The sequence below is a fragment of the Apostichopus japonicus genome, chromosome 4 (genome assembly GCF_037975245.1).
Source record: "Apostichopus japonicus isolate 1M-3 chromosome 4, ASM3797524v1, whole genome shotgun sequence".
NCBI classification, from domain to species: Eukaryota; Metazoa; Echinodermata; class Holothuroidea; order Aspidochirotida; family Stichopodidae; genus Apostichopus; species Apostichopus japonicus.
Genome location: NC_092564.1, coordinates 24,627,382 through 24,652,431, shown reverse-complemented (window position 1 = coordinate 24,652,431; position 25,050 = coordinate 24,627,382). Strand labels below are relative to the sequence as shown.

The window sequence follows — 25,050 nt, the reverse complement described above, 5'->3', positions numbered from 1 at the left end:
GTCCTCAGTTTGATCTAAAACACCAAACGAAAATCGAAATACAACACAAATGAACATCGCAAACACAAACTCTTGATCGTGTAATGCAGTGTATACTGTGAACACACATTTCTGTGACCTGTGAACAGCTGCAGCCACAGAATTTTAAGCAGCCGCCACGCGTACGTTGTCACACGTACCCAACGCCAAACCTAACTGCAGCTAACAACAAACTACTACTTCGGTCAGCTAAATTGTCGTTTCAACCATCAAATCTCCACCACAGCTCAGAATTACACAAATATCCTTTTTCTTTCCACTTCCGGTTCAGTTAAGTTAGACTTAAATTCACTGTGTCAAGTTGAAAGTGAAACTTTCAGCATGAAATTGATGATCAGCTTTGGCCTGATCCGAACTTAACGCCTAAGCGAGGGTATAGGCCTACTGTAAGCTAGGCCTAGACTAGGCCCCTAAGCCTAACGTAAAATTTCCTCACCTAATTAAGCTCTACACACAACTAGCTTTACCGTACGCTTAAGTCTATAACTCTATTGTACTGTTAGTGTTACATAAATATCATGGAGTAGCTTGTCTAGACCTTTATTAATAATACTTAGTAAGAATAAATAAATTAAATGGACATGATTAAGTTAGATCACAGAAAGTTAACATTGAATTCTGGCAAAATTACACTTACAGTTCACATAGGCTAGAACTTAGAAGAAAGCTTATCTCTGTGGCTATCAACACAATGGTGCCATTCACTGTCCACAATAATAGTTAAAAGGTAACTTGGTCAATTTGTTTTAACTGCTTTTCATATGGCTTCTTTATGAAATGTTCTCACTTGCAAAGTCTAACACAGTTTGTGCCCTGTCATCCTCTAAAGTCTAAACTCTAAGCAACACCAATGTGGAATAGAAAACAAGAAGAACAGGAAATAAATATTACATTAAAATATAAGGTAAGCTTAGACATAATAGATGAACAGTTACCTCAACATTTTTAACTACTGAATCATTAATAGTGTAATAGATCTGTGTAATTTTCCTAAGTACAGCAAATTAAAATGTTTCCTTAGTTCCAGCCCACAGATGGAAAAAGTCACTCTAAAGGGGACAGCCAAGGAAAGCCTTGATGATCGGTGAGAAAGTAACAAACCTTTGCCCTCCTGAGTACAAAATCAAATGATATCTGGTTGAATCACAGACAGTGCTAAAACCAAGTGCAGCAAATATGGCTGGAGAGAGCAGCATCCCCAAAATTGAAATAAAGAAAAGAAAAATGAATAAATAAATGATAAAATAATTCCCAGATTTTCTATTGCTATGTCCTAAAATTGCAAAGAATGAAATTCTGGAGATCCACAGCCTTCTATATGCTTACTTGATAAAGGCTACTGCATCAGTATATCAAAAGAAGCATGGATTAAAGCATTTGGAAAAGGCAACATGCTGACCTAAAGTTATTGTTACAAATACATTTGGCACCATTGTTATGAAACCTCCATCCTCTGGAGTTGGTACATACTACATGCCAATGTTTTGTTGATAACAACATGGTCATCATTAGGTGCCAACTCTCACTGTACTCAGTTTTGGGAGGGCAAAGCACTTCTCTTGTCCAGCAACAGATTTCTGCTAGTGGAGGTGATAACGTAAAGTTGGCCTCACTTATATTAGGTCCTGGCAATGATATACTAATTCGAACAAGCATGCAATTAATATTAGCCAGGACTTAAGCAGAAAATTGAGATTCAAGTCTTAGTACTATCTCAAAAGAAATTGGCAGAAATGCCATAGAAAATTGCTGACAAGCGAGATATATTTCATATTTTGAAATGGTACATACAATGTATGCTCTCTCACATAATGTCAAGTTATCTTGCTGACAAGATACTAATGGTTTTGCCATGTTATATCTTGGTACCATGTACACAGTTTTCTTGTTCATCAATGATAACAAATTCATTTGAACAGCACTTAATATCAGGTCATTGGTCACTATCTCTTTTCTGAAACTTTCTTTCTCTGGCTGAAATGTGTGTTCTCCTATAGAATGTGCACATGATGCTCTGGCAGTTCATCTTCTGTGGTTTGTCCGAAGTTTCTTGATGAGCACCAGATAATGTTGTAATGGAGATTCGCTGTAGTAAATGTTGATGTGGTCTGGGTGGTCTGTTGTGCCGTTCAAGAAAAGTTACAGCTTTTGCCTCTTCATGACACCTCCTACACAGATCACACATTGTAATGATTTCTGAGTGTTTGGTTTCAGTCCTTCTTTGCCCAAGAGCTTAACTGTTTCATTTATGTCCCAATTGTCTCCTAGCCTACTACCTATGCACATGTTCCAACTTACAGACTCAAGCCGAATGGTAGAACATTCACTTTGACCTTTGAACCAAGTCTTGTCTTGAGCACATTGCACGTTGGATGCCTATCGGTACTTGACTTACTGTAATTGTAGCATTTCTAGCATTAAAAGAATGGAAGCAAAAGACAACACAAGCAAAAAATAAGGAGCATTCTCTTGTAGTAAGAGTGAACAGACTAAAGAGACATAAAAGATTATCATTTAACAGATGTTAATTTGATTTTTGGTCATCTAAGAATAAAAACATTTCACAACATTACAGTATCTTCCCCTTTACACTTGTTTTCTTACAGTATATTGTTTGGCAATAAAACTTTACCACATCTGACCGAGTGAAAGTTACTCTGAATGTTCATCCTAATCATTTTTACATACATATTGCTCACATTTAAAACCCTTTTTGCCATTGGTTCACTGTGCAATGGTGATTGCAGGTGTGTCCTTGTTACATGGACAGACATTTTCCATTTAGTCTGTCTTGGCAAGTCCTGTGTTTACTGATTTTGTACAAAATTGACTGTATACCTAACAGTTCTTCAATGTTTGCATGTGACTACAGATGACTACACTAGCATACAATTATTACTTAGTAAACTTGATCTGACATAAATTATTGATGTTTGCATATCACTACAGATGACTACACTAGCATACAATTATTACTTAGTAAACTTGATCTGACATAAATTATTGATGTTTGCATATCACTACAGATGACTACACTAGCATACATTTATCACTTAGTAAACTTGATCTGACATAAATTATTGATGTTTGCATATCACTACAGATGACTACACTAGCATACATTTATAACTTCATAAACGTCTCACTTTTCATCTGTCTTGAGTATTTTGACTTTGGTTCATGGCAATCAGATTTGTAAATGACATTTTGACAGTTTTTACCAATTGAGCCCAGCAATAACTCTTCGGATGAAATTCTGTGTACAGTGTGCTGCCATAGTTCTGTAATATGTTCACTACATCTCTTATGTGCCACCATTATGTAGTACAGAGTTTAAGGAGACTTGCTAGTTAAAGCATGTTAAACATACCTTACATTTACAAGTTCACAAACACAGTAACCGTTATAATCACAAATGAACATATTTGAACACAGCATTAACATTGTTTGTGTACGACAGAACTCATTGAACACAAGTGTTTAAGTACCAATTGATGTTTTGAAACTGAATACATATGCTCAAATAATCACAACTTAAAGAAACTATGCACAAGATATTTAATACAAAGCTTGTGTAATCATTTTGCAAAACCAGAGTACCTTTAGTCTTTAGGATAGACTAACTGCTACATACCGTCTCCTACCTTAGTCTTCATTGGGGAGTGGCATCCATGTTCCCGCAAGAGGAACGTAAGCAAACTACTTCGATCAGACCCTGTTGATCATTTTAACAGGTGATAGATCTTCCTTGTTATTGGTGCTATCATAGGAGATGTCTGTTTGAAAGATATGATTGTGGTAAATTGTTACAGAACTTCTGCTGATTCCAGCTGTATTGTACCTGACAAGTTTAATGGGAAGATAATGACGAATGGATATCCTGCAGTCTTTTTTTTTTTATTGGAGATAAACTGTTCAGAACATGCTGTGTTTTCGAACCATGGTAATTTATGGCTGTTTGTGATTCCTTTTGTGATTTCTTAAAATCATGTTCACATTGTTTTATGTCTCTACAACATTGCTGTATCCCATAAACCTCCACTACACACACATGTTAGCTACAGTATTTTGAACAAAAAATCTTAGTATTATTATCTGCTGTAGATATAACACCTCAGAAATCTAAACTAATCACTCATATGTTATGTAACTACCCTCAGCTTCATGTTTGAACAACTGGAAAAGTAAAATATCTGAAAAGTCTTCTGAGGTTGCAAATAGCCTTTATTGGTGAAGTATTTTATTCTCATACTTTAGTTGTAGATACCTTATGATGTTGAGACTACCATCTTATGTTTTGTCTGTTGTCTTTATCTTTCATTCTTTCAAGTTTCTTCTCTCAGTAGTATTCAGCTATTATGTGCTACATTCTTCTTTCTATAGTGACCCATGATGTGCCTTCACTGCACACTTTACAAGTAGCTTTGCTTGTTAAAACACCTATCTCCTTTCTTTCAAGGTGTGTGACCTGATTTCTTGACAGTGGGCTTCCCACTCAAGAGCTGTGCTAAACAAAGCATAATGTTTAGAAATGAAATGTATGATGTCTGTGTGTCCAAAGAGAACACAGCTATATCACATACAGATCTATATGTCTAGCATTGAAAGCACTTTTGTAAATGCAAAGCTTTGCTGTTCATAATGATATTGGCTATTGCCAATGATACATGTTGTTCCATACCTCACCTTGGCAATCCTGTTAATTTGAACGAAACTTTGAACCCCTTTCCCAAACCAAAGCTTTACACGACTAATCAAGGCACGCCCCGTGCAACAGAAACAACAGAAACAGCCCAGTGCCATGTCCCAGGCCCAAAAGGCCTCGGCGAAGAACCGACGATTAGCATTACAAATGGAGAACAGGCCTACTGTTCGAGCAGCTCTTGGACTTAAGCAGGTAAGGAGATTTACTTGATAGAAAGTTGTACCCATGTTCTCATATAATTGATGAAACCTCTCATGTGTAGGTGAAGACATTGAGTTACAATTAATTCCTGGAAATGTTTACCATGTACCATAGTCCAATATCCAACAGTGTGCAAAATTGCCAATTTATTGTGTTAATCCATGTCGTATATTCACATCTTTACTACTTTATGACAACTTAAGTTCATAAACCCCCAAAATATCCTTCAAAATATCAACATTTCTCCATGCTTCCTCAATGGCTTCTGTGGATCCATCACTATGTAGTGTTTTTTTTTTGGTGTGAGGAAGCTTACAGAGATTGATAGCTGGTAATTGTAGACTTTGATATTACATCAACTGGTGTGATTTATTTTGACTTAGAAATCGTTGTTTGAAGAAGCGCTCTCTGATGTCCTTCGAAGGTCTTAAGAAAAGTTCAAGTATCTTATTAATTCATCAGCTAGAATGTTGAGAACTGCAGATAGTGAAGAACTAAAGGTCACACATAAACACACAATATATTGTTCAGCCCAGTAAGTTGAAGCATATGGATGTAGAGAAGGTGCAGGTTTGAATCCAACTGGTGTAAGTTGTTCTGTGGGTTGTATGGTTGTGCGCTTTAACTACTGTTCTAGATGAGCCAACTTCATGTCATTAAGCTTATGTACATGGCATGTAACTCGCTCAAATGTCTTTTAAATGTCTTTTAGACAAAATGAGTTTCTCAGAATTGTGTTATTGTCTTCAGAGACTAGGAACAAAGCCTGCCAGAGGTGGAGTCAGACTAGGAGGAGCTAAGAGCAGACTGGGTCAGATGAGAGGGCAAGGAAAAGTGTCTGGAATGAGGGGATGGAGTACCACAAGAGGGGTGTCGCAGAACCAAAGAGGAGTCAGAGGCAGAAGAGGCAGAGTAAACCAAACAAACATCCGAGGTGGTGTGAGGAAGACTTACAATAATAGAGGTGCTATAAGAGGACAATTAAGAGACAACAGAGGGGGCAGAGGGAGAGGAAACAACAGAGGTGGAAACAGAGGGAGGGGTCTCAATAGACAAAGTAAGTAATGCTTGGTATTGGAGAAGAGTGAACCAGCAAAGAATTCTAGTCCGTATTTATTTTTGGAATGCCATTGAACTGGAATGTCAAGAGACTTGCTTTATTAGGTTAATGTTAATGTTAATGTAGCATTTGATAGAACTGTGTGACAGATCCGGATAAATTAAGTGCTACATTATTATTGTTAGTGTTTTTTTGAGACTGTAGGGTGCAATGTCACAAAGTTCCGAGTGTGTTACAGTTATCATTGAGACAGTCTGATACATCTTTTTTGTATAGCTTGACAAGCAGTTAGTTGTCTTGCAACATTAAGTTTCTGACATGTAAATACACATTAATAAAAACTGCTGTTAGTTTGTATCACTGAAGAAGTGTTCAGATTCTACAGATAGTGTGCTACTTACTATCAGTACACAGCTAGGGCCAGGTAGTACAAACCTTTCTCTGATTCTTAGGATACTTTGCATATAACAGTCTGGGCATAGCTATTATTGTTTTTGCATGTTAACAACAAGTTATGAGCTAATTGATTTTGGCTGAGGAGAAACAATTGACATCATTTGTACAAGAAGTTGTATTAGTTGAGAATCTTCCAGAATTACAGCACGTGTGCTTAGTTTTATTAAGGGAATGCAAATCCCTGCTGTAACAGAGAAACACATATGAGTATACTGGCATGAAAGAACATTTTCTTGCAAGTTAACTAATGTTAGTTTGTACATTTTTTCACCTTAAACATGTATACTGATGCAAACAGTCTGCTCATCTGTGTAGATTAGGAATTTGCAGCTATCTCTCAAAAACAAATCTTCAAACATAAACGTAAGAAATATTGTAACATATATTTAATAGTGTAGTACACTATCTTGATTATGGTGTAGCATATATTTCTATATTATTTTAAAGAGAAATGGTCTAGCTATCAGCAAGAATTCAAAGTTGTACTTGTTCCTCTTTAACTCTGTGTCCTTCCTTACAGCAATCGGCAGGGGCGGAAGAGGGAGAGGTCGTGGCATGAATAGGGGTGGAAGAGGACGAGGCCAGGGACGCGGAGGTAACACATTCACCCCATCAGTGAGTAAGGAGGACCTAGATAACCAGCTGGATGACTACATGTCAAATACAAGGACATCATTGGATGCAGAACTGGATGCCTACATGGCAGATACAACTTGAGAAGCATCTCTTGCAATCGACAAACTTTCTTTTTCTTTTTATTAACTGCTTCTTCATTTCTCTGGAACAAAGCTGATCCATACAATTTAATAGATCGAAACTGTCTTGGCTACTCATTGCATTTGTGGTGTGTTCAAATATTAGAGAAATGAAGCAGTGGTTGTTGTAAAGCGTCAAAAAACCACAGTTTAAGGAAGTAGAAAGGAAGTTAAAGCAGATGATTTTTGATATCAAGTTTTTTTTAAGACCATTTTGCACTTTATTTTGTATTCAAGAGCATTTCAATTGAAGGTTTAATACCTACTAGATCTTTGCTATTTAATCTTTTACATTAGATCCATGAATTGTTTCTATGTGCCCGTGTCATTCACTTTAATGGCTGCCTGTATCACCTACATTAGTAATTACAGTTTGAGTAATTTCTCCTTGCTTCATAGTAACAGTAGTAGGTTGTTAGTTCTTCCATCTCTGGTTGTCCTCATGACTTATCTATTGAAAGCTCACATGACATCATCTCTTCATGTTGCCAGTAAAATTTGGGTCCACAATGAATATCTATACTGTTTATGCTCACTGTGAAACTTGTCAGTTCACTACAGATCACACAATATAATTTAGCTCTGTGTATATGTTTATTGAAGTAGCTGATAACCTTTTCATCACTACATCAGATACATTTAAGCTATTTGAGGAACATCCTGTACAAAGTCTGATTGATTTTTTTTTCAAAAGTAAATGACAGTATTTTACAACAGGCTGATTTTTGTATGCATATTAAGCATGTTTTGGTATTGCTGCTGTCAAGGGATGGTAGGTCTAGGCCAAGTGTTAATCTTGTAAAAACCAACATACGTTTTCAAGATCTGTTATACGTTTATGCACCAGACCAACAGGTTTTCTGTTGAGATGTTTTGATGGTGACGATGATAATGCTGAACATTCAATCACCTGCTTTATATTGGAATACCAATGGAACGATCCTAATGAGATGATCCTCGGAGTAAGAGAAAGTATTTGTCAGCTTTATGTGGTGGGTAGTGTTACAACCCACCAGACTGGGATTGCCTTATCTGATTTACAAACAGATGCCCTCATGTGGGTCCCTCCGAGTCCACCCACCATTAGCTTCAGGGGTACTGATAAGTACTTTAGTGTGATATATGTTAATCCCTTCCATCATTTTGCAGTCAGCATCTTTCTACAGTAGCTTCCAATGTTTTGACACATGATGTGCATTTTTACAGGTCATTACACTGCAAGAAGTTCAATGTCCAGGCATGTTTGCTATTTACAAAGGAGATTTCACTTCCAAATCAGTAGGATATGGGTGTGTTGTTTTGAGTAAGCTTGTCATTATTTTAGTTTTTTTTCTTTGAACCTTTTTAGTTGGTTTTTCATTTCTATATTGTATCAATAGATGTACATTACCATTCATTGTCTTTTGTTTATGGTCTTTATTATGTGTAATTTATGTAATGGGTCACTACTCTCTTTTGCCGAGTCATTGTAGCTAGGGTTATTGATTTTCTGAAGGAATAATTTCCAACATGGAGGTTAATTCATATTAATATGTATAGTTTGGGATTTTATCATATAACATATCAATGTATTATTTCAAGCAAGTATTTTTCTTAATCCATTTGATCAGCAGAAATGACAATTGTTGGCTATAACAAATGTACAGGGCAGTACTACTTCTCTTTAGTTTGTGAGGTTGCTAACATTTAAGTTGCTAATGGAAAATAAATGGAAAAGCAGGATAACTTACACTACCAAGTACAGCAAGTCAAGTACATGCATGTGCAAAATTGAATTATTGCCTTGGTTACACACTTGTTTGAGAAAACTGAATTTCATAAAGGTAACAATTGAGGAATATCACGTTTGGAATTGGCTAGTTCTGAGGATAATCAAACGAATGATTTTGATACTTGGTCATATATATATGTCTGTGGATATCATTGAGTACAAACGTATTTTGACTCGACCATTAAGAATAAAGATTCTCCACTGGTATCCAGGTATACCTGTAACCAGACCTCAAAGAATACAAACTCATGACATCTATTAACTTCTATTTCTATTTGAGTACTAAAAATGCAAGTAGTAACATTGAAACTTGTGTGATATTGTACAATAAGGGATTGTTTATTTACTATTACAACCATGAGATGTCATCAGTATTACCTCCAAGATTACTGTGTGTTAAAATAAGTGAGACAATGAAAACTAGATAAATGAGTGGCTGTTAAGTGCTTGATGACATTCGAACATTGACTTCCTAGCAAATTTAGTATTTTGAAGGCAATACTGATGACCAAGGTTTAATATGACATACTGTCATTAAGGTAGTCCATTAAGCCTCAGTAAGAAGTCAACAAATTATGGAATGGGGCTTTACCAACAATATCATTTAATTAATACAAACTTGAAACATTTAAAAGAGCAAATACTTTCCGATTGAAATAGATTGCAGGACATGATGGGATTTCAAAACATCCAATTTTGAAAAGCTTGATAGTTATGAAAATTGACACCCTTTAAGGGCCTTAACCAGATTGAATGATTGCCTAACACAGAAGCCAATGTAATCACTGTAAACCAAATGACTCAGTGGAATATATTTGCCAGTGTTTAAGAACCAAATCTAGTTTATAATACTATAATCAAGGCAGGCAATATTGTGAGGTTCTATAGCAATAACTCTGCCTTTGAGTCATGTTGGCAAAATTTGCCATTTGTGCCACCAGTTGGATCACTGCTCCTGACATTTAATCTTTTTAACAGCATTACATCTTCCCTCCTGCAATCCTTGCACATTTGTGCAGCGAGGTTTGATGTGAGTGGATAACTAGAGAGCTGTTTACTGTCAATACATCTGTGCAGCAAGGTTTGATGGGATAACTAGAGATGTTACCTTTATTGTAAATACATCTGTGCAGCAAGGGTTGATTGGATTGGATAACTAGAGATCTGTTACTATTACTGTAAATACATCCGTGGATTTTAATTCAGCATGCATGTGTAGGGATCTGTAGTATTGTTAAATACAAACAGTCACTAAATGTCTAAAACCTTCAACAGAACTTCCCTTAGCTAAGGAAGTATCAAGTGAATGATTGCCATATCTCAATGGTTGCCTCTGTATATACAGTGCCATGATCCAAAAACTTTGTCAGATGTATCTCCATCTGTACTAGTCAGTACTGGCTGCTGGTGTCGTCTCTGAATCACCTGCCTCACTAACTTCCTTTGGAGGGTCGGGTTGATCCATCTTCTCTGGTTCAGATGGGTCAGCTTCTTTCTCAGTCTTCTCTACCGGTGGCAAGTCAACAGAGGTAATAGTTTCTGGCCCAGCCGCTCCATCCACAACTGCTCCATCCACAGGGACAGTTGACTCACTTGCTGGCAGGGTAGGCTCTGGCAGAGTGGGCTCTGGCAGAGTGGACTGTGACAGCACTGGAGGTGGAACATTATCTGTGAAATAATGTTAATAAGAGAACCTGTTAATCTTATCTGCAAATACTCAATGACAAGCCATAAATATTAAGCATTTATATAGAGACCAACCTCACATACTGACACAGCTTCATGGGGACTTCTTTGTTATCATTAATGTCAGAGTTATATATTACAGATGGCTTCATCATGTTCACCCAGTTATTTACTGTAACAAACTCTTTATCAACAGATAAGTACATCAATAGCAGATAATGTTGTCCTATGCCTTTATGCCTATTAGGCTAAGCACACTATTAAGGAAAGATTTATCATGGGTAAGGAAAGATTTATAATACTTTGCACTCGGTAACTTGACCTTTCCTGTGATCCCACTATTAAGGTTAGGATAAAAATGCCAACAAAATATATAAATAAAGTTAGTCTTTTCATTTGAAAGAAGATGTCATATTAGTTGTTAACTTGAAAAATTATTTTCAAGAATGACTACCATGGACAAAGCAATGCTGCACCACATCAGTAAATAAATCCTTACTTTGGACTTCGGGGACATTCTCTGTCTTGTCGCTTTCCGGCTGTTTTTCTTCCTCCATAGCCTCTTCTACAGGTTTCTCAACCACTTTTTCTCTTCTGTGCATCCCAACATCCATAGGGTTGCCGTCCCTCTGCAGCATCTCTCGCAGGGTCAACGACTCGTGGCCATCCTCATCCTTGGGTTCTGTTATTTTTGGTTCCACTACTTCCTTTGGTGCCTCTATACCTTTTTGGAGATGAGCAGGGTCTTTTGGTGGCACACTTGGAGGAAAGTTGAGGGCTGGGATTTGTGGGGAAGATCCCAAGGGAGGGCGATGGAGAGAAGTCGAGTTGAGGGCGGCGGGGCTATGCGGGGAAGATCCCAATGGAGGACGATGAAGAGAAGTAGTGTTGAAAGGTTGCTGTACAGGAGGAGGAAATTCTGGAATGATTTCATCCCATTTGATTTCAATCTTTTCACTGCAGAGCTGTGGGTAGAAGAAAATAAACATACTGTTTCCACATTGTTCATTCTGGTGTCTGACACCAACATGTGTGAGTCGTGTGATTACATGACTGGCGTATGTCACCGCTCTAAATATCTTCAGTGCAGGTCATTCCTTTACTTTGAGATACAACTACTCTCAGCTGGTAGAAAGCAGGAAGGTATCACTAGCAGAAAGTGAAACTTGATTTTTTTGCTATTTCATATTTACGACAACTGATCATCATGTTTCTCTTTAAATGTACATGCTTTTCACCAACATTTACTACTAAACAAACTACTCTTTGTTCTCAAACATTAAATGCACATGACACAATTCTAACTAAACAGAATTCTCACAGCTTTTTCATCACTTGATCACACTGAAATCAATCTACCAAAGCCCAGTTTTTTCAATTGCTTTAGATCATTCTGTAAATTTTACCTTTTTCATGTCCTCTCGAAACTTCTCGCTGCTCTCGTGGAACTTTCTTTTCTTAGTATCATGTCTTTCTTCAATCTGGGATAACTCAGTTTCAAGCTTTTTCTGAAAAGAGTGCACATAAAAGATTCAATTAAACCACAACTTCTGGTTAAACCAATATTATTCCATGTATTTTCCTTCAATTCCTCTGCTAAAATAGCGATATAACTTGAAGATGCACTGACAATATGTAACAAGTGTTTCATGTTGTATTAATTCTGATAAATAATTAGTTATCTCATGTCATTTTCAGCAGCAATGATGATTCCAATACCCAATTTTCAAGCAAAACAACCCATCTTTTTTCTATGCCGCCCCCTCCCAACCTCTTCCTATACATAGGAAGAACGACAAAACAAATGAAAAGTAACAATAATTCATGCAAGCATGGCGATGGAACGTCTTAAGTAACTCAGGAGGGAACTGTACCTGGTGCATCCTTAGTGACTGAACTTGTCTCTTCAGTACTTGCATGCGAGCATCTGTCACGACAGTACGGGGATCTGGCACAACAACATCACCAAATATCTCATTGATTAAACGATGATTACGGTGGAAACGTGCTGAGGCGACATGTTTAGCTGACCAACCATCATCCATATCTGTTGCAATTGCAGGTAAACAGAAAAATTAAGGAAAGTGAGAATACAATAAAAAAGTTATGCCAGTACTCCATCCTCCACTCCCTGCCCTCTCCCCACCCTCAACAAACTTTACAGCAACGTCTGTTACCACAAACATTTCAACACAAAATATATTTATAACTTATTGCATAACTTTAGAATGTCAACAAGGGAACTGCAATATTTCACCTGGGCACTTGCTGATGGTAACAATTCTTGTCCTAATTCACATATCCAAATCAGTTGTGTCTACTGTGAATATGTTGTGAATTGTTTGAAACATTTTACTTATGATACAAATATGTAAACGTACTCCACAGAGGTCAACATTATGTGCTGTCACATGATAACCCAAATGCACTAACTTAATAAAATATTTTATTGCTCACGTCTTTAGCACCATGGACAGAATCAAGTCTGGTACTAACCAAGCAACATTGGTTTTGGGTTACATTGTTTTCTCTCCATTTTAGTGAGTGACATGTGTGACATCTTACCTGATTTCATATTATCCAGAAGAGAAGTGGTATTCAATTATTTTCCTTCCCGAGTCAGGACATGTTAAAGTCAAATGTTTAACGCTGAAGGTATAGATTATTTGTTTTATAGGTCTTGTCTATAATTACTATTTTGAGCATAAAATCATGATATCAAATATCATGAGTTGAAATGATGATAATAGCTACACAGGTCATTTCTTACCATCATCATCTGGCCCAGACTGTATACTCATTGCTGATTCAGGCTTCCTTGACATCTTCTCTTCCTCGATTTCTTGTTGTACTGCAAAATGTTACATTCTTTCATAAATTTCTGCTCTCATTTTAACCCTGCATACACTTTTAACAGTTAAAGCAGCTTTTTGCATTTTGTCACCATTTCCCCAACCTTTTGACATGCCTATCAAGTTTTTCAAATGTATTCATCACAAAACAGCAAGCTAAGATATAAGCCAAGTTTTAACCCCTGCCAAGAGCATTCTTTGGCGAATATATAAGGACTTCTGCAGATAATGAGTAGAGTGTTTCCAGAAAAATTCCTCATTTCAAATTAATCGAATGCAGTTTTCCAAATCCACTAGTTTGATTCAACCAATCAGTGAACAGCTAACATGTTTATTCATGAGCCGTTGCTTAAAATAGATTCATTCACAGCAATCCGAAAAAGTTGCAAAAGTATCACAGCCATACACAATGTACACAAAGCATGGTGTTGTAGTACATATGGGTGTACTCGGTTGCTTACGACGCAGGCAAAGTGAATATTATTTACCTCATTAATCAATGAAGTTCATAGAACTAAAATATTCATATTATGGGCCAGGTTTATTGCGATCTTAATGGAAAATATCTTTGAGAAAAACAACGTTCAAAGCTGTACATTTTTTGACTTTTGTTCCACCATTTGAAGTTAGATTTGAATAGATAAGCTAGTCCTTTATGTCCTCATGGGGTCAATGAGGTTGAGAAAATCATAGAAAAAACGCAAAAAGCTGCTTTAATATTTCTTCAAGATAAATAATTACACAATTGCCTCTGCAATGTAGTTTTATAACAGAGGTAAGCACAGGATATTTTTTAAGTAGATTAAAGATTTTGTACAGGCATCCTGAAAGGGCTAGCCAATTCAGGATGCCAGCTGATTACCTTAGAATCATAAATGAATCATAGCTTTACAAACAATGCAAATTTCATGGTTATTCCCGTGCAAATTTTAGTGCATAATCATATTTGATTGTAACTTTTAACTTTTTCCATGGATTAAACAGTTTTGTGTGTTTGTTGAAAAACAGCATATAACCTACCTTTACCCCTTGCAACAAGATATGATTGATAAGACGGGGAGTTGTGGTAGTTCTTCATGGCTTCACTATAGGTAGCCTGTAGAAAAAATCATGGCAAAAGACAAACCAACAAGTTAACCATTAATGCAGTTCAGGCATCTCTTCACTACACTACACTTCCACACATCCTTTTATTTTGTACAACTCTGAATTAAGAAAGCAAATAAAGAAATGACATATTAAAAAATTCCTGCTAACACTTTAAAACTGATGACTATTAACTTGTCATTTATTCACCATGTACACAAATAAAGGATGTTGAGAAAACTTTAGAGCAGCTTAGAAGGCCTGGGAAGTGTCATTTCCAACGCTCTAGGCGGCCTTTGTAGCTAAAAATTTACAGTACGCTGCGCGCCAACTCATAGTGGCGCTCCGCTTAGATAGTAACAAGAAAATGGTCAAGCCCCCCCAGGAAATGTTCAAGCCCCCCCAGCGCCCCCACTGAAAAAATCCTGGCTACGCCACTGTCTGCGCCAGTTTTTCGTTCTGCTCAGAAAAGTGCAACTATCTAGAAGTTAACCTAATTTACAAGGCTGATGATAATAACACCCGGGCCTCAATTTCTACTACGAAAGAGCTGTGCGCCTACAAAAAGTAAGTTTGTGTTGAAAGTAAAATACCTTTTTAAGACCTTGATACTTTTGTTATTTTTGAATAACAGTGCAACTACAAGGAGCACTTGTAAACTTTCAAGTTTTGACCTCTCAAACAGTAAAAGCTATGAATTTTCATCCTTTCTGAAAACTTTGCCCTTTCTCACAGGAAAAGAGTACAACATAATCCTTCAGTTTGATATGTTATTTGTTTGCTTTGGGAAACCATACGACTCACCTTCTCAGTTTCATAGTCCTCGGTGAAGACTTGTTTTTCTGATTCTGGTAAATCTCTCCACATCTGTCCGATAATCTTGCCTATCTCCCATAGCTTAAGGTCTGGGTTATCTGTTTTGACCGTATCCCAAACAGACCTGCTGTACCTCATGTAGGGCATCAATGGCTTCTCAGGGGGCTTAGGAGGCTTGGGTATACGGCGATCATGACCCTTCAAAAATGATGGAGAAAAAACAAACAGAACTTGTTAACATACCATGATCATGTTTTCCAACTGTTAGAAGTAATTCAAAATGGGGCTTCAGGAAGACTACAGATTATAATCAATTCCTACATGCTTAAATATACTAACACTATCATGAATAATTCTTCATAAGTAAAAAGGAGCTATATCAACTATTTTAGTGACAATGCCTTAAAGTTGGTGTAGCAGTTCTATCTACTAAGCATCACTATGGGAAACGTTACGACCTGTGGAACACAGCCCATACAATACATACTGACAAAGCAATGGGACACACTCATAAATTTATGTCACAGAATAAGATCAGAAAAGTCATTTTGCTTATTCAGCTGAACAAACTAGACAGGCTTTAATATAGCTTAAATAAGGTTATATTGAATGGCAGTAGACTGGACCCACTTTTACGCTCATTCTGTACCATTCAGTCAGTGATGTTTTCTTTCATTTTTCTTTCTTATTGTTTGTAAGGGATCCAAGTTATTTTGCAAGACATTGAACTGAAAGCAAAATCCTTTTAATGAGAAACCATCAAACTGATCACCTTTTCTGACTGCTTACCTGCTGAGAGCATGGAGATGGACTATTGCTCCTATGACAGCATTTTACAGTTCAGTTCAGTTCAGTTCTCCATTTGCCATTGTGTAACATCATGGTGATTTCAACTTTCACTTTCATAGGTGTGGAATACCCATTTTTTAGAACAAAGGGAGTCTAAAAAGGGTTGATAAACCAGAGGAAATGGTTTGTCTAGCAATGCCTTACCATGCTAAGTTAATTAACATTGATAGACCTGTCATTTACTTTTTAACACACTTACAGTCTTTGATGGGGTTCCAATCTTTGCACCAGTAACAGCTGGGTGGTTGCGTATTAATGTAGCCGAAATGGAATTGTATGATTGACCATGGTGTGCTGTTGGAGAAGAAAATGGGAACATGAGAAATAACTTTCACTAAAAAAAAACACATTTACAAACTTGTTCACCCAACCCAATAAATTGTACATTGTTTTGGTGTTTCATGTAATACACTATTTAGATAGGATAGTTAACTGTTCAATGGGTATATTACTTAATAGGCAATTTTGAACATAGAATAAATAACACTACACACAGGAATTCTGGTAAATCAGCACACACTATAGTCTGTAGCTTACAATTCTTAATAGAATATTGGCATTTAAGTTGGACGGCTATAAATGTTAGTATATATATTAGAACAGTCTATTAAATAATAGTTGTATGTTCATCATGAACGATATAAAAAATATCATTTACCACTTGCTTATCATTAAAGAAAGGAAAACAAATTTTAAAATTAACATAATTACCTGGTGGGGGAATCCCCATGCTGGCAGCTGCTGCTGCACTTTTCCGAGTAACTGAAGACATATCTTGCTGTCTTGATCCTTGTTAATGTAGCTGTACAGGGAGTCCAATAATGCTTGAAACATAATATAATAAAACATGTTTAATTTGGAAACAGAGCACAATGTGCCAATACCAAGACATTTCCAACTCAATGCAAAACAGCTGTGGGTATGCTAGCCTCTCCTCTTAACTATGGTTACAACTTACATTCAAAATATCAAGACATTTCCAACTCAATGCAAAACAGCTGTGGGTATGCTAGCTTCTCCTCTTAAATATGGTTACAACTTACAAGTTACAGTCAATGACCATAATACAATTATGTTGCTTTCAAAATACATGTTAAGAATTTTGAAATATCGTAATTAATTATTCAATATTTGTGCGACATATTGGCCTGCATGCTTGACTGATAATTTAATACTTCCAATGCAACCATATTCCAGTGTTTGACCTAGCACATAAATAGCCTAACTTACACATAGGGTAACGTTAGGCTAGCATGTCTTAAACACATTTACCTTACAATTAGTAATAGTAGTACTGTAGTAAGTACCAGTAACAAACTGGTAAATGCTGCAACATTTGAAGCCACACCCAGGTTTCATTTGGAAGTTACCACTCTGTGACTAGTAGTATAGGCCTTATTCAATTGTACGGTTTTGCCGAAGATAGGTTTCAGTAGCTTTCAGTGTCTTCGCAGAGGCTTACCGTACACAATGATTAGCCATGACCTACGTTAGTCTAGACCTAGGCTAGAGTTAGTAACAGTATAACGTGTAGCCTAACGTAAGGCCTAACTTCTGCAGCCTGCGGGCCTAACGTTATTGTAGACTGTGTATCATTTTAGGTACCAGAAATGATTGTTCATCACACAACAATCATTCTGTACTGTAAGGAAACTTCCAAGTAAGATGCACATCGATCTACCTATACGAACATTAAAGTAAATAAATTATGAGACAAAACTAACTCACTTTACATGGGATTTTGCCGGTATTGGGACCTGCACCGTTAGCAAGACAAAGCCATTTCAACTTGAATCCAGTTACCAGATTGCTGTGTAGGTAATTTGCCAACTTTGAAGCTGTACTATGTATTCAATTATAAAGTCGCACAAAGCGATGCCATCATGATTTTGGCCTAAATCATTTTTTTGTTAGGTTCATTACAAGTACATTATTTTGATGAGTAACTTCTTTTTCTTAAGAATTAAACCTTTAACAAAGAGTGGCAAATTAAACTTTACATAATGTGGCTATAATAGTGCGTCCCACGCTAACCATTCTGTTCAATGCAATTGTCCTTTTGTAAGAACAGGCGTAGGTACGGAGAGGAAGGGAGGACGTCAAAAGTGAAAATTTTCGACGGATAAATTTCGTCACTGAAACTCAAGAAAGTAAAACCAAAAGCGGAAATAAAAAATCGGGTATTTGAAGATTTAAAGTTGAAATTTCTAGATTAAACATCTCAGAATGTTGACAAACAACGTTGAAATGTAAGTCACCAAAAAACCCCTTAATTTTATGAAACTTCAAGATTGAGTCGAAATTAGGTGCTATCAAAAGTCGCAAGTTCGAAATCTTATGACTTTCACCAACAACTGCATACACCATCCACTGCACTAGCGTTAATGTCAAACTAGGATATAATAATGATGTTTTCCTTCTTCACTTGGAGAGAGGGACGGATACTTCTTGGGCACCCCTTCGCTGGAATTTGTATATTAATCAGAAGCATAGGAATCGGGAAAAGGGCAGTATTCCGGAAAACACGATGCGGAAACTTGCCATGAATTGCCAACTAACATGTCAGCTTCTCAACTAGGGGAGACCACATTACTTTGACGGTTAATTGTGTAAGTTAATGAGGTATTTATATGGAATGTGCTACCTTATATATAATAGCTCGCGAAGTACTTGTTCTGAGTGGGTACCAAGGACTTGAAAACGAATATGACCACGACGGTATTTTAGCATCCGAGTGATGATTACAGGTGCGTATCCAGGGGGGGGGCGTTGGGGGCGCGCGCCCCCCGGGTAAGGAAAAGAGGAGAGAAAAAGAAGAGAAGAAAAAAGGGAAAAGGAGGGGGAAAAAAAGAAAAGGAGGAGAGGAAGGAAGGGAAAAGAAAAAGAAAAAAAATAGAAAAAGGAGAAAAGGGGGGGGGGGAGTAGAAGATAGCCAAGACCTCGGGAAGAGAAAGAGGAACAGTCATAGTTGAAGCGCTGATCCCTACTATATACACAGGGTAGCCAGTGACAGATCAAGGATTACGGAGGGGGTGTGCGCCTTACCCTACCCCTTACACCGACAACTCCATTTTTGACGTTTCCATTTTTCCTCTCTCACTAATGTATCTATATAAATACTATATATGGTCTATCATAACGCGTGTGTGTGTATGGACGCCTTAAACAATTGTACAATTGTGCTATATGGAACCAACTGTGGCTGGTCTTGAACTCGACCGAGTCGTCGGGGAACATGACGCATTTCGGGAAGGGGCGACCGCCCCCCCCCCCGAGCAAATTTTCTTTATGACATCGCTATAGTAATTTCAAAATAGACAATGCTTAGATGCAACTTACAAGGCCTGGGAAGTGTCATTTCCAGCGATCTGGGAGGCATTTTCGGCCAAAAATTTTATTGTACGCTTCGCGCCAACTCATGGTGGCGCTTCGCTTAGATAGTTTGCCTACTGGCTTCGCCCCTCCCTTGGCAATTACTCGCTACACGCCTTTTCGAATTTGTAAAGCAAAGAGCATATATAACATCATATCAGTGAGCATTGAAATTCATGTTCCAGGATGAACAGCCCCAAAACTGTCTGTGTGTGTAGTCAAAGGCGTAGGAGCCCAATTGGATTTGGGGGCTGTAATGACTTGCCCGAAAAAAAAGCCAAAATTTTTCGCGCGCGAAGCGCGCGTTCAACATATCGATGCCAATATCATATAAACAAGCATCGGTCATTACATCGCATGCCATTGTTTACCGTACGGTCCGTCAAAGTTGCACAGTATACCGCCGGATGCTAATGTAAACAACCAAATGTCTTATGTAGATCGAGAAAAACCATACAGATCCATTTATGTCAAAACTCTCTTTTACAGTAGTAATATCGGCCAAGCTTACAACTTTATTTTAATTACCAAGGAGATCATTTTTAAGCTATTCATTACTATTTATTTTTCTTTCAGTAGGTGCCAGAAAAAATGGGGAAAATTTGGTTGCGGGGGGGGGGGGCTGCAGCCCCCGCCTCCCACGGGACCTACGCCTATGTGTGTAGTGTTCGGTTTCGATATACCTGATATCGGAAATATCTGCTATTTTTCATTTCCTTCAACGCAGTTTTATAATAGCCATTATAAGAGGTTGCAATATTTCTACACCAATAAATTAACTCTGTCTGAATTTTCGAAAATTTCCTCACCAACATTCTTCATCATACTTTCCTCTACTCGTGCAATTTTGACCTGTCTGTTAGGGGTTCAAGGAGGTTTTACTATATTGCTTGTGCATAGATTGAATTTTCTGCAACATTATGGGTATGTTCTGAAGTGATTTTATTCACGAGAAATGTGAATTTTCAAATTCTCAACAAATAATGGGCTTCAAACCTTCAAAAGTGGAGCTTTCGGATATTGTGGGCCGTGACGTAGAATCACCTACAAAAGCAATGATCCATAGGACATGCAATCAGGTCGAACATGATGTGTGACTGGTGACAATCTTCAAAAAGGTTATGGATGGAAAAAAAACTTTTGGGAAATATTGCGGTTCTCAGGCAAAAGTGTACATGTGGTTGGTCATTTTCAAGCCTGAGAAGTGCCATTTCCGGTGATCTGGGGGTATCAAAACCAGAAATTTTCTTGTACGCTCCGCGCCAACCGATGGTGGCGCTCCGCTTAGATAGTAATTCGCGCCCCCCGGGTTTGAAAATCCTGGATACGCGCCTGGATTACGAGTATTCGTTTTGAAGTGCGTTAACACCCGAGTACTCGCAAAAAGTACTCGAATATTTAGCAATTAGTACTTGCGAGTACTGCAGCACTTCAGCTTACACTGTCTATTATTTTGCGGGGGTCGGTGCCGGACTCGACTCGGACTGTGATGGTCTCGACCACGCACGGTCCTCAAATTCCAAGGATTCGGTGTTGGATTCGAATTCGATTATTGAGGATTCTACTGAAAGACTGAGGGGTCGTCTTGTAGGTAGTTGCACTGAAGGAAATTTTCTTCTTGATTAATTCGTGACTATTCGCCTGCCAATTGGGTGAATAGGGATGAATCACTTTATACAACCGGCACTTACTTTTAACCAATGATATGCTTCCCAACACATCAGCTCCTTAAACGTGTTGTGAGAGCACCAATATATGAAACTGAGAATCATCTCACTCCCCCTCGCTCAAGAACTTATTTGTCTTCCCCTCCACAAAAAAAGGTGTCAGAATTTTGTATTTGATCAGGGATACGAGTTTAGTACGAAGTACAACTAAGACACTCATCAATGTTGTTGACCCGAATCGAAAGCGCGGAGATTTTAATCCCGACACAGACTACTTTTTAAGAAAAAGTCGCCCAGGAAAGAACCTGGGCACGAAAACCAAACTACCGAACGACTGATCCGCTCTCAACCCAAGTCCCCTTGCATCGGAACTGTGACTGTGTGATTATCGTCGCTCCTCGGCCTTTTGGCTAAGATCATGTGTAGTATCTGTTCCCTTTCGAGGGGAATGGTGATGCACACCCGACACAGACTAGAGTTGAACACTTGCTTCGAATCAAATTGAAACAGGACTATTTAGGTTAATGTTTTCCCGAGGAATATTAACTCCGTAATCACTCGGGGAAGTAAGCCCGGATCTAATGTATATAAATGAGACTTATTTCTCCAAGATCGATTTAGGCTACACTTATGTAAGGGGTACGGTGGATGTTGCAGGTGATGGGGAATTTTTAAAATTGTCAACATACAAACGATGTTGGTTGTTATTTTATTTAAATCTGTTTGATTTAAGTCCATGAAAAATTCGACGTAACAAATGACTATAGGCGTTAATTCCTCTTTTGTTCACTCTCACTTTCAATGTCTGGCATAGTCTCGTCTACTTGCCTCAAGTCTATATATACGCGTATGTTGTGTGTGTATTCGTCACATGTCAGATGATGTCCTCTGTTGCATGAATGTAAATCAGTCTTAAGCTGGAGATTCTGCGATCAATGAATTACAGTGTGTAAGGTTATACTAGTACTTTGAGAACTTTTACCAATCAGGAGGAGGAGGAGGGATCTCGTAGCGAGTTTTAGGAGCTAAATGTCACCAACAAATCTCAAATATGATGGAAATTAGTCAAGCCTATTGGTAATTTCTGTTCAAATTTAAATATATTATAACTTTTACTCTTAAAACGTTTTCCCCCATGATCAATGCTGGGATATCTGAAGTTCCAAGAATTATAATTTCAGGAAAGTTGCTGTTGACTTTTATCTACTAGTTTCTCCATTACGAATGATGTGCATCTGTACTATTGACCTTAAATGTGAAACCAATAACAGGTTGGGATTATGGCAGACGCTGCAGTGTGTGTTTATAATGTTACGGAGTACATATTAAATTTAATATTAGATTTAAAAAATATCGCCGGCAACTACGTACTGTTTTCCCGGGTTCATTGCTGTGTGTACTGAGAGCGAATGCTGGCTAAGGTCGCCAGGAATGATACACTGCTATAGTACAACAATTAGAGTCTATACGGTACACATTTTCATACCGATCAAGAAAATATCTATCGAATCCGTTCTGTGTGAAACAAAATACAGTGACTTCACAGAAACACAGTGACATGGAGGCAGATGGGCAATTGGGGGATCCTGTAGCTAATGGACAGCTTTTGCACCAAATCATAATTGGGCCGGTGGTCGTGCATATCACATGAAAACCACATTCGACCTACAGAGAATTTGGCCTATGTAAAAATAACAAAGGTAGGTCTAAGTAAAAAAACCCCTTCCAACAGAATCAAAGCCTCCTGAAGGTAGGTCTAAGTAAAAAAACCCTTCCAACAGAATCAAAGCCTCCTGGTGGAAGGAGGGGAGGACAGGGACGAGAAGCCCAATTTGAAATCTTGGAGGGGGGGGGAGGGGGGAGGATGAGACTAAGATTTCTCTTTGTTCTCTGTGGGGTCAAAAGCAGGCTACGGTCACAAATTGTAGCAGAGTAGGTAGGAATCTATAAGAAAAATGTAGGGTGGGGGGAGGGGGGGGGGGGGGGAGGAGCAAGAAAACCGATGGCCAGTTTATTGATGTAACGGTGGCACAGATGGGACACACATTTTACCTAAAATTTCCTCGGGGGTTGGACTATTTTTCGATAATTCCACTTTTCTTTAACGTCGAGATTTCAAGCTGTAATACTAAAGGTTTTGCTTTTTGTCTTAAAATTTCGATTATTCTAAACATATCTCAACTTTTTAGAAACTTTATTTCTTCACATTTTCGACTATATTATGTCAAATTTTCGTCTGATATGGTGATATGGTTTACCCATTGGCGGATCCAAGGGGGGCCAAGGGGGGCCATGGCCCCCCCAAAGGTAAGCCAAAAAGTGTTTCCGAACATCCGCTAAATCATATGATTGGAAATTAAAAAAATCGAGAGGAATAGCAGTGGTAGACTAGTCTAAACCTTTTCGTTTTCTGGTTTAAAATTAAATGCAGAGCTCCGAATGACCCGCAATTCGCGGGAATAAGACCCGCATTCTAACACCCAAACCCGCTGACCCGCACAAGCGTCCGAAAAAACCGCATTGTAATTGTCAAGCATACATAAAAAAAAATGCATCAAATTTTGACTAAGCAACCATCATTTCTTTAGCATTTAGCATAATAGAGTATAAAACCTCCTTTACAGCATCATTTGAACCTCAAATTAGCCTATATTTCTTTTCATTGGGGTGAGCAGCGAACATTTTCATGCCACGGGAAAGAATGAATTATCACATACTATTCAATTTATTGATGTTACACACAAAAAAATGCATATTTCTCAGAAAATTTTGGGTGACAAAAGCCTTTCTAAGTGCCACCATTTTACATGTAGGCATCACCAGGATTCCCAAAAAATTCAAAAGGGGAGGGGGACACCCCCTCCCCTTATACCCCTCCCCCAGGACGGCGATTCATGGCATGGACCAGCATTTGCCTTCTCAAGAGTTGGGAGCTATGTAAATGTATGAGCATGAGGATTTACAGTTTAACACCATTTTGCAGTTACAGGCTGGTTGTAAGAAATTTATAACCTATGAGAAATAAAATTTCTTGAGAAAGATGATCCCAACTTTGTTTTATAAATATTTTAGAAAATTACACCTGGGAAACATTTTTTTCGAAGTAAACTAACATCACCATTGTACACTTTTGTCGCACCAAATTGCATCTGAGGGCATTCAGCAATAGAAAATTTTCCCCCTCCCCTTAGACCCCTCCCCCATATCACTCTAATGCCACTTTGGCCCCTCCCAAACAAAGGCCCTGGATCCGCCAGTGGGTTTACCATGAATAGCGTAGCTAAATGCCAAATATTATTATTATTATTATTATTTTTATTATTATTATTATTATTATTATTATTATTATTATTATTATTATTATTATAATTATTTTCTCCAATTATGGACCTTTTCTAGAGAATTCGACTATTAGATCTTGTTCCTCACAATTTTTTTTTATATCAAATTTTCGCCTTTTGTTTATCAAAATTTATTTAACTTTTTATCTCAACCTCCACTTTATCTTCAATATTATGATATGGATATTTCGACTTATTCCTTCAAATAACAAATTTTCAATATTTTGTCTAATGAATCATTAAACCTATTTCTTGAAATTTATGATATGGTTGTTGTGGTGATCTAGCCTGCAGTAACTGATAAGTTACGGTACACCATGGAGGTAAAACAGCCTCCATGGGTACACTGACTGGTTACGTAAGCACACTGCGGTGGTATATCACTCAGTAGGAG

The 25,050-nt window shown here is 37.8% G+C and overlaps 2 protein-coding genes across 3 annotated transcripts; one reads left to right on the top strand and one right to left on the bottom strand.

The window, feature by feature from the left end:
* The first annotated feature begins 94 nt into the window (after nt 1-94).
* LOC139966897 (uncharacterized) lies at nt 95-8,612 on the top strand. Its single transcript, XM_071970362.1, has 5 exons — nt 95-281; nt 1,073-1,123; nt 4,780-4,936; nt 5,696-6,002; nt 6,982-8,612. The coding sequence occupies exons 2-5, from the start codon at nt 1,074-1,076 to the stop codon at nt 7,176-7,178; spliced, it is 711 nt and encodes a 236-aa protein (XP_071826463.1). The 5' UTR covers nt 95-281; nt 1,073; the 3' UTR covers nt 7,179-8,612.
* On the bottom strand, nt 8,101-18,165 carry LOC139966895 (uncharacterized). 2 transcript variants are annotated; one of them, XM_071970359.1, is made up of 10 exons: nt 18,005-18,165; nt 16,988-17,078; nt 16,476-16,570; nt 15,416-15,625; nt 14,546-14,621; nt 13,444-13,524; nt 12,548-12,720; nt 12,080-12,181; nt 11,173-11,638; nt 8,101-10,655 (listed from the first exon to the last, which is right to left on the bottom strand). In XM_071970359.1, the coding sequence occupies exons 2-10, from the start codon at nt 17,046-17,048 to the stop codon at nt 10,375-10,377; spliced, it is 1,545 nt and encodes a 514-aa protein (XP_071826460.1). In that variant the 5' UTR covers nt 17,049-17,078; nt 18,005-18,165; the 3' UTR covers nt 8,101-10,374. The 2 variants fall into 2 exon arrangements, with proteins under 2 accessions (XP_071826460.1, XP_071826459.1); XM_071970358.1 differs by having other exon boundaries at nt 16,988-17,100; nt 18,005-18,163.
* Between the last annotated feature and the right edge of the window lie 6,885 nt (nt 18,166-25,050).